The sequence below is a fragment of the Sorex fumeus genome, unplaced genomic scaffold (assembly GCF_029834395.1).
Source record: "Sorex fumeus unplaced genomic scaffold, SorFum_2.1 ptg000014l, whole genome shotgun sequence".
NCBI classification, from domain to species: domain Eukaryota; kingdom Metazoa; phylum Chordata; class Mammalia; order Eulipotyphla; family Soricidae; genus Sorex; species Sorex fumeus.
The window spans coordinates 22,934,271-22,946,274 of NW_026606071.1; the positions used below are offsets into that span (position 1 = coordinate 22,934,271).

Here is a 12,004-nt window from a genome sequence, read left to right on the forward strand (position 1 = left end):
ATAGTGCCTTGATTAGAATTTTTAATTAATCAGTTAAAATGAATTTCTTACAACTTTTTGAAAGTTTATAGACAATTACTAATTTCGCACAGATTAGGGTAATTTAGATTGTATCAGCGTTCTTTGAAATGCATATCTATCTAAGAGGGTATAAAGCTTGTTTTATGATGGAAATTAGAATGTAAGCCTGGAAGGTAAAAGTAGTGCTATCACAGCAACTTTAACAAAACTAGAATAAGGTGGTATATCACTCTTCAGTGACTTGTCCCTAGCACTAGGCTGTTGTTGACAAGGGCTATCAGAAACTTTCAGTGGTATCAGATTTTCCCATGACATAATTTATTTTTATTTTTATTTTTTCCGATTGTGGGGTCACACCTGGTGATTTACAGGGGTTACTCCTGGATCTGTACTCAAGAATTACTCCTTGCAGTGCTCAGGGGACCATATGGGATGGTGAGAATCGAAACCCGGTCAGCAGTGTGCAAGGCAAACACCCTACCCGCTGTGCTATTGCTCCAGCCCCCCATGACATAATTTTAATAAATTTGATAAATTATATTTTTCTTAAATGCATCATGGATAAGGCAGAATAACTTAGTTTAGTTTAGAAGTTCAAAGACCAGAAATGTCAATTGATTTTCTCAAAATCACATCAAATTTGGGTCTTCTGATTTGCCCTCACCCTATTGCTATTTCTAGAACAGAAATTTTCCCAAAGGTCATATAAAATTAATTTACTGATCCTGAATATTTATTTAATTCAGTCTGCCATACCACAGGAAAAGCAGATTTAGTCATGATATTTTGGTTGGCACCATTTTCAGCAGGTAGCCATCTGCTACCTGTAATTGCAAAGTCATCACCTTTTTTTGCAGTAACATCTGATGCCAAGCTTTTGCTTGAATGAATTTTCCCTATAAAGAATTGAACTGAAAAGCCGCTGGCTTTTATTGTCTCATTTCCTGTATGTGTTAATAAGCATGTTTATAAATGTTATGGGTTATGGCATAGGACAAGCTGAGGTTGTTTTTGATAGACAGGGTGAGTATTTACCCAGTTGTCACAAGAAATCCTAATGGGTTTTGGCAGAGTGTACTGATAGAGTTTTGTGAAATACCAGAGCAGATAAATTACCAAGTCCTTTAGTTTAATGAAGCTGGAATAGAACACAAGATCATCCCCATTTCCAAAGCATGAAGAAATATACAATGTGACAATCACCCAAAGTTCATTTTCAATAGTTCAGGAAACAAGTTGACCCTATAGACTAGAAATCACCTTCTCTTGCTTCAAATGAGAGAAACACACTAGAATTTATTGATTTCCTCTCTCTCCTTCTTGCTTCTGATTTCTGGCTAAAGCCTCGTAGAAGAGTAGAATGAGTCTTGGACTTGTGTTCAAAACAATTGGATTTGAATTGCAGCAGTCTCTTTTTTCAAGCTTGACCAAGTCCCCTGAACTCTCCTATTATGATTAAACACCTATATCATAACAAATTTATGGGGATTAAGCGGCATTAAAAAGTACATATTCCATGAAAAAATGTGATGTATGATTTGTAAATTATTATTATCTATTATTATTATAAGTATGACTAAACTCAAAAATTTGTTTCACAAGTACGATTTTATAAATCCATAGCCAACCATTCAGTAACTTGGTGAAATAGTTGTATAATTATTTTTTGTTATCCACTAGTATTATAAAAAGGAAATTTAATTAAAAGACATTAAAAATAATATGGAAGTGGGGACACGAGCCAATAAAAGTTAAGAAGTAATGACTACAGGCTGAAACAGCACACTTAACTCAACCCATGTGTCTAGATACAACTGCACATAGAGCGTGTCAGACAAGTGTCTGACTTCATAATGCCATATGGCTTTCCTTGTGAGCACTGGAAAGAGGGGGTGGTGAAGTAAGGTCATTGTGGTGTATGTATATACTTAGTTCTTAATTTCCTTCTATTTATTGGTTTGTGTCATTATTTTAAATTAGAATTTACATTTAATTCTTGACTAGGACTACTGTAATTGGCTTTACCTCCAGCTTCTTTATTTGTTTTCCCCTAGAAAAATTGTGCAGCACCTGTTGGTGAATAAGAAATCCAATCTAAGTTAGAATTCCCTGGGTATAACATCGTAGTTATTGCAAGAGATAAAGCCTCAGTGAATTCATTCGCTACTCCACCACAGTGTGCCAAATGCTGTTTATGTGACCCGCCACGTAAACAACATATTTCATGGCTGTTTCATGTATATTTTGTAGAACCACAAGTAGATGAAACAGCCAAGCCTCTGCATATTTATAGCCATTCCATTTCATTTGTATTTTTTAAAATTTTATTCATTCATTTAAATTGAATAATTTTTTATACAAACATACTAAGCTAGTACAGTGACAAAGTGATACAACTGGAAGAATTAAAAGGAATAAGAAGAAAAAGAAGTGATTATTAGAAAAGCATTAGAAGAGCAAAAAGCTAGTGTCACCATTCTGATGGGAAGGGGTGACAATGGATTTTCACCCTTTATCACTTCTCGTTAATGCAAATTGACTGGCTCCTCTCAATTCTAACTAGAACATTCATTTTTTAATTTCTCAGATTCTTGTCCAGACGGGACAGCCTACCAGTTTGGTACAAAGTGATATGAAAAGATACCCTTTTATCTGAACCCTCTCATACTAGTCTGGAAGAAATCAAACTGGAAGGAATCCATCTCTTTCTTGGAATAGAGAGGCCAAGAGTCGTTTGTTGCCAGGGACCAAACTAATAAAATCAGTCAGTTTTACATTTTAACCAAAATTACCTCTGACACATGGGTTTTACAGTTGGGCTTATTCTGTCAATAAATTTTTCATGGAAAGTTAGGTTATTTAGATCAGTGAGGTTCACATAGCATACTCCAGCTGTAATATGCCAGCTAAATTGCAACCTAGTGGCCTGAAAGAATTAATTCATCTCCCAAAATGTGAAATTAAATCCTAGGGAGTAACATTACAGGACTGATGATGTACTGAATTAAATTAAAGGAAGACTTGAATGCTTGTTAAAAAAATATCGCTTACATAAACTAGTTTATAACCACATGTGAGCCTCTTAATGGATCATGTTATTGTGATTCCACCATAACAAAAAATCCAAAATGTGAACTATTAGAGATTCATTTAATTTAGGAAAGGAACATATTTGTGTCCTAGCTGGCTTTTTTCTCTTTTTTCATGTCATGTTGTTCCATTTTTAATATTATGTTACAAGATTAAGGTAGGATTAGCAGTGTGAAATTATTGATTTGAATCTCAGATCCTTTATCAAATTGTAGTTTGGGCCCCATTCCTCTTCATACAGAGAGTGGCATACTTACTAACCTGCTAGAAGTTGGGAAAGGAGTACAGTACCTCACCACATGTTTGCACCCATGACTCCAGCCTCCCCTAAATAGATGACATGACTTTTCACTCTTCTCTCTCTTGCATCATCAGACTGCAATCATTGATCATTTGTGACGCCAAAATCTAAATGTGCCTTTCCTTAAGCTGTCTGGAGATGATGGAAACAAATTCAAGGAACCAGGCCCATAAGGCAGAGATTCCATTTTTCCGATAGTTTCCAGAGCACTTTCTTTTGAGATCACCCTTTCATCCATTATAACCAACCCTATTAGTCATGTATAAATATGCCCATATTTTGTTTAGTTTGAGACTTGCTACAGGGGCTCTTACACATGGCCTTATATTGAAGAGAATGACAGAGTTGAAAAGCAAAGTATAAAAGTAGTGTATGGAAGTTTCACAACACCCACTAGATTCTCCTTGGAGAAAAATCTGTCTTTCTTCCTCTGGGTGGGACCATAACAGATTACAGATAACAGATTACAGAGATGGGTACAAAGCGCTCAAGGGACAAATTAGTAAACGATGCACATTTTATTTCTTTTCCATTTTTATTTAGATCTACCAACATGTAATGTATACTCTTTAAGATCTTATTTTATTACTGTTATTTTATTTCTTCCTTCCTTTTGTTTCCCAAGTCGACCCCTCCTTATTCAGTGTCATAGTCACAAAGCACAGGATGTCCCTGGATGTTCTCTCTGAATCCAAATTTTCTTTATTTGAAATTTCAGACAACCGGACGACATCTTGCCCTCATCATGCCCCTGCCTAGTTGAGAAGCAGATGTGGGTGGGTGGGGGGACTATTCCAACCTCATCAGATTAAGTCCATCTGCTAATGGACACACTGTAGCACTGTAGCTGGCTCCCATTCTGAGTTGGCTCCCTGCAAGGGTCTGAGGACAGACCCCAACCTTCACAAAAAGAATCAGCCCTCCTGCTCTGCCTGGTCTCTCTCCCTATCTATATGCTCGTCCGTCTTCCGCTCTGCTTGGCATCCTAATATTCTCCAGTCCTTCCAGGCTTAGAGACTGAAGGCTCTACTTTTTTCATATTTCTACTGTACACCAAGCCAATGCCAGTTGTTCTTTCTAACCCTGCAGTATTGTCTCCTATTCTTCCATGTTTCATACTTGGAAAACACTTGGCCCATACTTGATTGAGGAATACTAACAGACAGGACTGGGCTGCCTTCTAAACTGAGATCTGTACTTATGAGTGTTTTCTTCTTAAAATGTTAATTACTGAAATAGGTAGTGAAGCTGTAAAATATTACAGTGAATACCTAATCCTCTCCCATTACTCAACATTACTTGGCCCTTAACACTAACTTGAACTTACATTTTAGTTTTGATGCCTTCCTCCAAAGCCTCTCTTTTGTGTTCACAACACCATAAGTGACACTGACCTTCTCTAAGTTTATGGCACTTGAGAAATGGGATTTTTGGATTAAGGTTTCCTGGGGTTTTGTTCATGTATATTTCTCTAATTCGGCAAAGAATTAGAGAAATTCTCCACACCAGGCTGTTTTCACTCGGGGCACCCCAGAGCGGGGTGGGCAAGAGCCCTCCCAGCCCCAAGGGACCCAGCCCCAGCAGCCAACCTCCACTACCCAACCGCCGCCATGCTCCAGGCTGCTGTTATAAGTCATAAGACACTTCCTTACCCATTCTCCATAATTACCACACCATGTTTGATGTATTTCAGAAAGTAGGCAACAAATTATATATATATATATATATATATATATATATATATATATATATATATATATATATATTATGCCTCTCGGAGAGCCTGGCAAGCTACCGCCCGCACAGGCAGAGCCTGGCAAGCTCCCCGTGTCATATTCGATATGCCAAAACCAGTAACTATAACAGGTCTCATTCTCCTGACCCTGAAAGAACCTCCAATCGTTGGGAAAGATGAGTAAAGAAAGGCTGCTAAAATCTCAGGGCTGGGACGAATAGAGACGTTACTGACGCCCGCTCAAGTAAATCAACGAACAACAGGATGAAAGAGAGAATGAAATAGTGATAGTTCTCTAATAGAACTCTTTTACCTAAAACAAATAAACAATCAGCTGTCTAAATTTATTTAAAAGAATACTTTCTCTCATAAGTAGAAATCAGTACTCATTTCTGAATAGTTACATGCAGGAATAATTAGCATATCATGATTCAGGAATTCTAGTTCTACCTAAACTTTTTGTTTAGAATTCTAGGACTCTTCATCCGTGGTATTGAAGAAAACAGCAGATCCAAGAGGGATGGACTGTTTCATGAAAATGAATGTATTATAAAAATCAACAATGTGGACCTCGTAGACAAATCCTTTACTCAGTAAGCACATCTTTATTGTTTATTTACTTTATTGATCCATTAAATGCTTATGATCATTATTGAGCTTGTTATGACTAAAAGCACAGCTAGAATTCTGCATCTATTCCCTTTGAATGACCTCAAGACACTCATTTTCAAACGCATCTTTTGTTTCTGCATGATCCAGCATGGTCCGCACATGTTTCTGGCCGCCCAGAGCATGGTTAGTCACAGAATATAGCAAGCCTTCCTGCCTGGCTGTCTTTCTAGGGCATCTAGAGACGGGTTTGTTTTTCTTGGGATATGGGTCAGTTAGACTGGTATTTAATGGCTCTTTTCACAGACCGTTAACTCAGCTTATTAATTAACTTACTTGGTGTCAGCAGTCTTCCTTGATCTAAATATCTGTCAGAGACATCCATAAGGATTCACTGGATAATAAAAACAAATGGAAAAAAAATTAGCACACTCTCCCTCCAGAAATCATTTATTCACATGTGAAAACGTCAAGGGAAGAGATTCTTGTACCTAAGGATCAGTGCATTTAGAAGTCTGCAAAATGTATATTGTTTAAAATGTAAGTTTACATTGCTATGGGGTTTCCAAACAAAAGAGTAAATACAAGTACCCATTAGTTAGTAACAACCAGCCACTATTTCTAACTGATGGCATCCATTATATATATATATATATATTTTTTTTTTTTCTCTGTGACAGTCAGTGATCTTGTGATATCCGTGGTGTGTTTGTGGCAGGCATGTGTGGGCCAAGAGCAAAGTGTCCGTAGACACTGGCTGTTTAAGTGTGGAAAAAATGGTCTTAAGGGTCTAGTTTTTAAAATTATAGCAATCAGAATTATTATTAATACTTCCTATATCACTATCTTAATATTCTTTTAATAAAGACTTGATAGGCATGCATAGCAGATATTATCCTTATTTTATGTAGTTGGGAATGGAGGCTTATCAAAACTCATTATGGGATTATGTGCAGTAGGAACTGAGCAGATAAGCTTGGCTATGTCCTCACAATGCACGCCATTGACCTCTTTGGTAAAGTGAGGTGGTCTCTGAGACGGAAAATAAAGCCAGGTTAACTAGACAACAGTTTATGCTTTTTTTTATTTTTTAAGGGAAAATTTGTGTAGAAGGAGTAGTTCAGAGTCGACAGAGTGGATCAGTGGCTCTCGGCAGACCAGGCATTTCCTCTCTGAGGGCTTTTGCTATATGATTACTGTCCTTGAGTTGCTTCATGACTGCAGGGCAGGTTGGTCTTACTTCCAACAGTTTTGAATTTTAACAAATTGGAAGAAACAAGATAACAAAAACATGCCTGCCCCCCCAAAAGTATTTTCTTTTGTTTGTTTTATTTTTAACTTCTTAAGTCACACTGGCAGGAATGGGAATTCTTGTACCCAGTCGTACTGTTGAGGTAATGTTAACTGGGAATGAGAGAGCAAACCCAAAACACTAGAACCAAACATTCAAAGAAGCTTGTGCTCTACAGTGGAATAAAAGGAGAGCGCAGCATGGAGGTTTATCCCAGTGTGATACTCAATACAGTCCAACCTCTGAATACTTCTCCATGAGGAAATATTTGTGTCAGACAAGAAACTTCTAAAAATACAGCTCCTATAAGAAATAACCTCCTGCTACTTTGAATAAAGTACCAAAAGGAAACTAATTGATAATGTGAATTAGATTACAAAATGCTTGTTTGTCATCTAAAGTAAAAGTTTACTTTTCTGTTTTCTCCATTATCACTTCTGGAGAGATATTCAGTTTCAGAAATACTTAAGTCATTGGACAAGTTGCTCAAGCTTTGTGAGATTCTGTTTGCTCATTTTGAAAAAGACTCAATCATGCTTTTCTGGCAGTATTGCTAAGAAAGGTTGTTTTTGGTGGCGGAGTTTGGAGGCGGAGGACACACCTAGCCCTGCTCATGCCTTACCCCTGGCTCTGAGCTAGGGGTAACATATGGGGCGCCAAGGGGCAAACCTGAGTTGACCACATACAAGGCAAATGCCCTACCCACTGCTCTATCTGACTAGTATGTGGAATGCTGAAAAAGTTATCCAAGAACATCTCCCATATTAATAATGATAGATAGTCCAGTGCGAGGGCACATAATGGACAGGCCAGAAGTATAGCCATTATTCATTTAGCAATGCACTCAGGGAATCAAAGAAGAGTTTCTGTGCTTATGCTACTAGGCTGTTACCCTGATATAGGGTACTTTAGACTAGTGTCTTTCAATGTTATTTTAACCTAGACCATCTTACAATTTTATTTTCTTCCCATGGATACTGTGTTCTTCTAGTTGGCTACCTAGTCTCAGGACACTGTGCCCCATTTGTGTGATTTTCACCTGTGATCTTGTTGGAATATCCTCGGGTCCCAAGAAGGGGCATATTGGCCCAGATATGAGACACTGCTTTCGACCCCTGATAAAATGTGGTGTCTGACTCTTTGCAGTGGACTGACTCTCTATCCTCGCTCTCCCCCAAGGGCTCAGGAAGTTTTCCGGCAGGCAATGAGATCACCCAGCATGCTCCTCCACGTGCTACCACCTCACAACCGAAAACAGTATGAAAAATCAGTCATCGGCACTCTTAGCTTGGTTGGGAACAATGATGGTGCTTTAAAAACACAGTTGCCACCTACCGCTGCTCATGGAAAACCAGGAATAAAGCCGGGAACAAGCAGTCCTGAAGAAGATATTTCAACTTCCCTGCAACAGAGCAAGAGCCCCCGCGTACCAAGAATCCCTAGAAAGCTAGCCTCCCCATCACTGTCTCCTCTCATGGGGTTTGGAAGCAAGAAAAATGCTAAGAAAATTAAGATTGACCTAAAGAAAGGTAATTACTAAATTATGTTTAATAGCATTATATCATTGAAACATGGAAAATTGGTTAAGGGAAATGCATTAAGGCTAATTTTGTTAATTCTCCCTTTATCTAATTGTATCAAAGAATAGATTTAAGTGTATACTTAAATAACTTAAATTTCTTTCAATTGTAGTATTTCTTTATTCTTCTGGAGAGTGTAGGTTTAAAAAATAAATCAAACCAATGGAAACATATTGGGAAATGTAGAATTGTTGTACCCTTGTTAGAAACTGAATACTGTATAGCACTGTAATAATAGTCACTAAAATTTAGGTTTTTTTGGTCTTACTGATTTTCAAAGTATTCTGTAGAAAAAGTCTAAGAAGCCAATAGACTGTTTCTGATTCTCTAACATAGTTTCAGGCCAGAAAAGTATTTTCCACAGAAAACAAATATGTGATAATTATTAATTGAGCTAAGTCAAGAAATTGTAAAAAATTCTATCCATTTTAAGCATATATGAAACAAAAATCATTGTACATATGGATATGTATGCAACATAATGTATATTAATAAAAGGCATAGGTGTTTATAACTGTCTTTCCTTCTTTCAAATTTTTCTGGTAAGAGCAGAATTCTCATGCTGTAATCTTTTACAGTCCTATGTGATTTTCAAAACTTTATCCAAAAAAAATTTGAAAAAGACCTTTTGATCAAATTTTCATTATTCATATCAAAAGTGGGAATAAAATGTATTAACTATGCAGTACAGATAGTCCAACACACTTAGCAAAAGTCCATTGCTTCAAATTGTCCATATATGCATAAGTCATAGCACTGGGTGCTTTTGGGATAGAGGAATCAAACAGAACATTGCTATGAAATTTTTATAAGAAAACATTGAATGTGAAAATAAAGAATACAGTATCATAATGCTATTGGGGAAGATTAATCTGACAGTAGATATAGAAAAAAACAATCAAGGATCAACAAATGGTGTATCGCATCTGTCTAATATAATATGCATGCTTCAACTATTACTAGATGAAGAATGGAAGAGAAAGTGGAATTGCTGCTTATTTTTTTCCTCACCCAAAACAACTTGCACAGTAGATACGTTCACTAAAGATTAGGATTTTATGTAGATGAATATATTTGAAAAAGTCCAAATATGAAGTGGAGAGAATGGTTCATAGTGAAGTTTGAAATGCTTGTGAAAATATGTGTGTGTATGTGTGTTGATATCTAGGAACTGACACCAAGAAGATTAGGGTCAAGGAGATTAGGGTTCCTTTTACTGGGAGATGGTGAGAAAGCAGAATGGTGGATTCAGAATCAGTCCTTGGGGAAATCTATGGTTTTGTAGTAGAGAGTAGGTAAAAAAGAGGGAAAGACAGGTGTCAACAGAAAGAAAATAGTCATAAAATAAATAAATGGTTGTTGAAAATTATCAAATCTAGTAATGGGAAAAGACCTGGAACAGAAAAAATTACTGACTGTGGCCATGGATAGATCTTTGTTGATAGATTAGAAAATTGTAGAAGCAATAAGACAGAATTAGAGACTCTTCAGGGTAGAGAAGTGGAGCATCCCTTCAAAGAGTAAAAATTATACTGAAGAGTATAAGTTAAGATGCATAAGACAAGGCATTGAAATGAGCAAGGGACTCTGGCGCACAGCCTGTAAGGAATAAAGGCACTAGAAGATAAGGAAGTTATAAATTCACTAGCTAATTAGAATCTGACAAAACTCATGTCAGATGGTCTTTTGCTTCTGTAAAGCACTAAAAGTAAAAGTATGAAGTCATATTATGACTTTCTGAGAAATGATTCTCTTGATTATATGAAGAACATGTGACTTTTCTTCATGTGGCTAGGACCTCAATAATCAAAGTATTGCTACACAGAGATGTGTGTAGTCTGTGCATTTCACTTGGATACCATCATGGTGTATCGTAATCTATAACTTGTATCTGAAATTATAATGACAGAAATATATTATAAATGTATTCTAAAATGTAAATATTTCTATTTTACTATATTAGTCTAAGGTACAGTTCATGGGAAAATTGAATATAGTATTATTCCTGCTTAAGGTAACCATGTGTTTTTCTCCTCTTATATATTAGGCCCTGAAGGACTTGGTTTCACAGTAGTTACAAGAGACTCTTCTATACATGGACCTGGCCCTATTTTTGTAAAAAACATTTTGCCAAAAGGTGCAGCAATAAAAGATGGCCGCCTGCAATCAGGGGACAGAATTTTGGAGGTGAGAATTGAAATTTAATATAAACGTGATTGATACCATTGAAATGTACATTTAAAAATTATTGTAGACAGTAAATTTACCCAAAAAACTATAATTAATGTTTAAATAAAATATTAGTGTTTAAATAAGTATGTAAACAAATATATTAAAATTTAAATACCATCTATATATTAGAAGTTTCACTTGAGAATTGATAAGGATTTTCATTACAAAACAGTTAATTAGCAGCCTGACTTGCTTTTTTGTTTGTTTTGTTCAGTCATATTGCGCTGTATTCATATAGCACAGTTTATTTATTCTTGTAGACACTATATAAACTTTATGGATATTTTATTTCTTTTTCTTTTGAGTTTCGGGGTCACACCTGGCAGTGGGCAGAGCTTACTCCTGACTGATTTGGAGGAGCATACAGGGTGTTGGGGATCAAATCCAGGTCAGTCACATGCAAGGCAAGAGCCCATCCCACTTCACTGTCATTTAGGCCCCTATTTTATTTTTTTTTCCAGATAAATACTTACGACTGTAATGACTGTATCATCTGGTTTATTTTGATTAATATTTAACTTGAAATATTCTTTGGGGTGGTTAGAGAGATATTATAGGAGTAAAGATACTTTTATCCTGTACTGGTCCCTGTGTTTTCACATGCTGACCTGGGTTTCATCTTTGTCACTCCTGATCTGATCCCATCCCCCCAAGGCACCACCAGGAGTGATACTTTGACAGGATTAAGTCTTGAGCACTGCTCAAACCAACCCAAAATGATTTTTTATTGAGGTAACATTAGTTTGCAACACTATGTATCTTAGAAGAACAATTTCACACTTTCTGAGTTGTATAATAACATGTCATGCTCAGCACCAACGTAGCAATAATCCTCTACCACAGCCCACTGAGCTGCCCTTACTCCCTCCCACCCATCTGGCAACCTCAGTTTCCTTGTCAGAACTCAGGGTATGTTTTTGTTTTGTTTGGTCTATTTGTTTTATCTCTCTAGTGATGTGACTTTAAAAATCCCAAAACAGAGCACAGATAATGGTGACAAGTCACACTTTCCCTGCTATCTCTTATCTTCTGTCCACCTCTAAGTATCCTTAGGGAATTTGGAAGGAATCTACAGGTTCTGGTCAATTAGCGATAAGAACTTCAAAGACAGCCCCAAACATTCATCACAGTTTTTTCACTTAGTA

General features: G+C 36.7%; 1 protein-coding gene across 2 annotated transcripts in view; it reads left to right on the forward strand.

Moving 5' to 3' along the window:
• PARD3B (par-3 family cell polarity regulator beta) overlaps nucleotides 1-12,004 on the forward strand; it is a 1,231,823-nt gene that overhangs the window by 674,298 nt on the left and 545,521 nt on the right. For both annotated transcript variants that reach the window (XM_056111836.1, XM_056111837.1), the window contains exons 7-9: nucleotides 5,615-5,740; nucleotides 8,227-8,576; nucleotides 10,675-10,814. In XM_056111836.1, coding sequence (XP_055967811.1) covers nucleotides 5,615-5,740; nucleotides 8,227-8,576; nucleotides 10,675-10,814 — 616 coding nt within the window. The remainder of the gene's footprint in view (nucleotides 1-5,614; nucleotides 5,741-8,226; nucleotides 8,577-10,674; nucleotides 10,815-12,004) is intronic.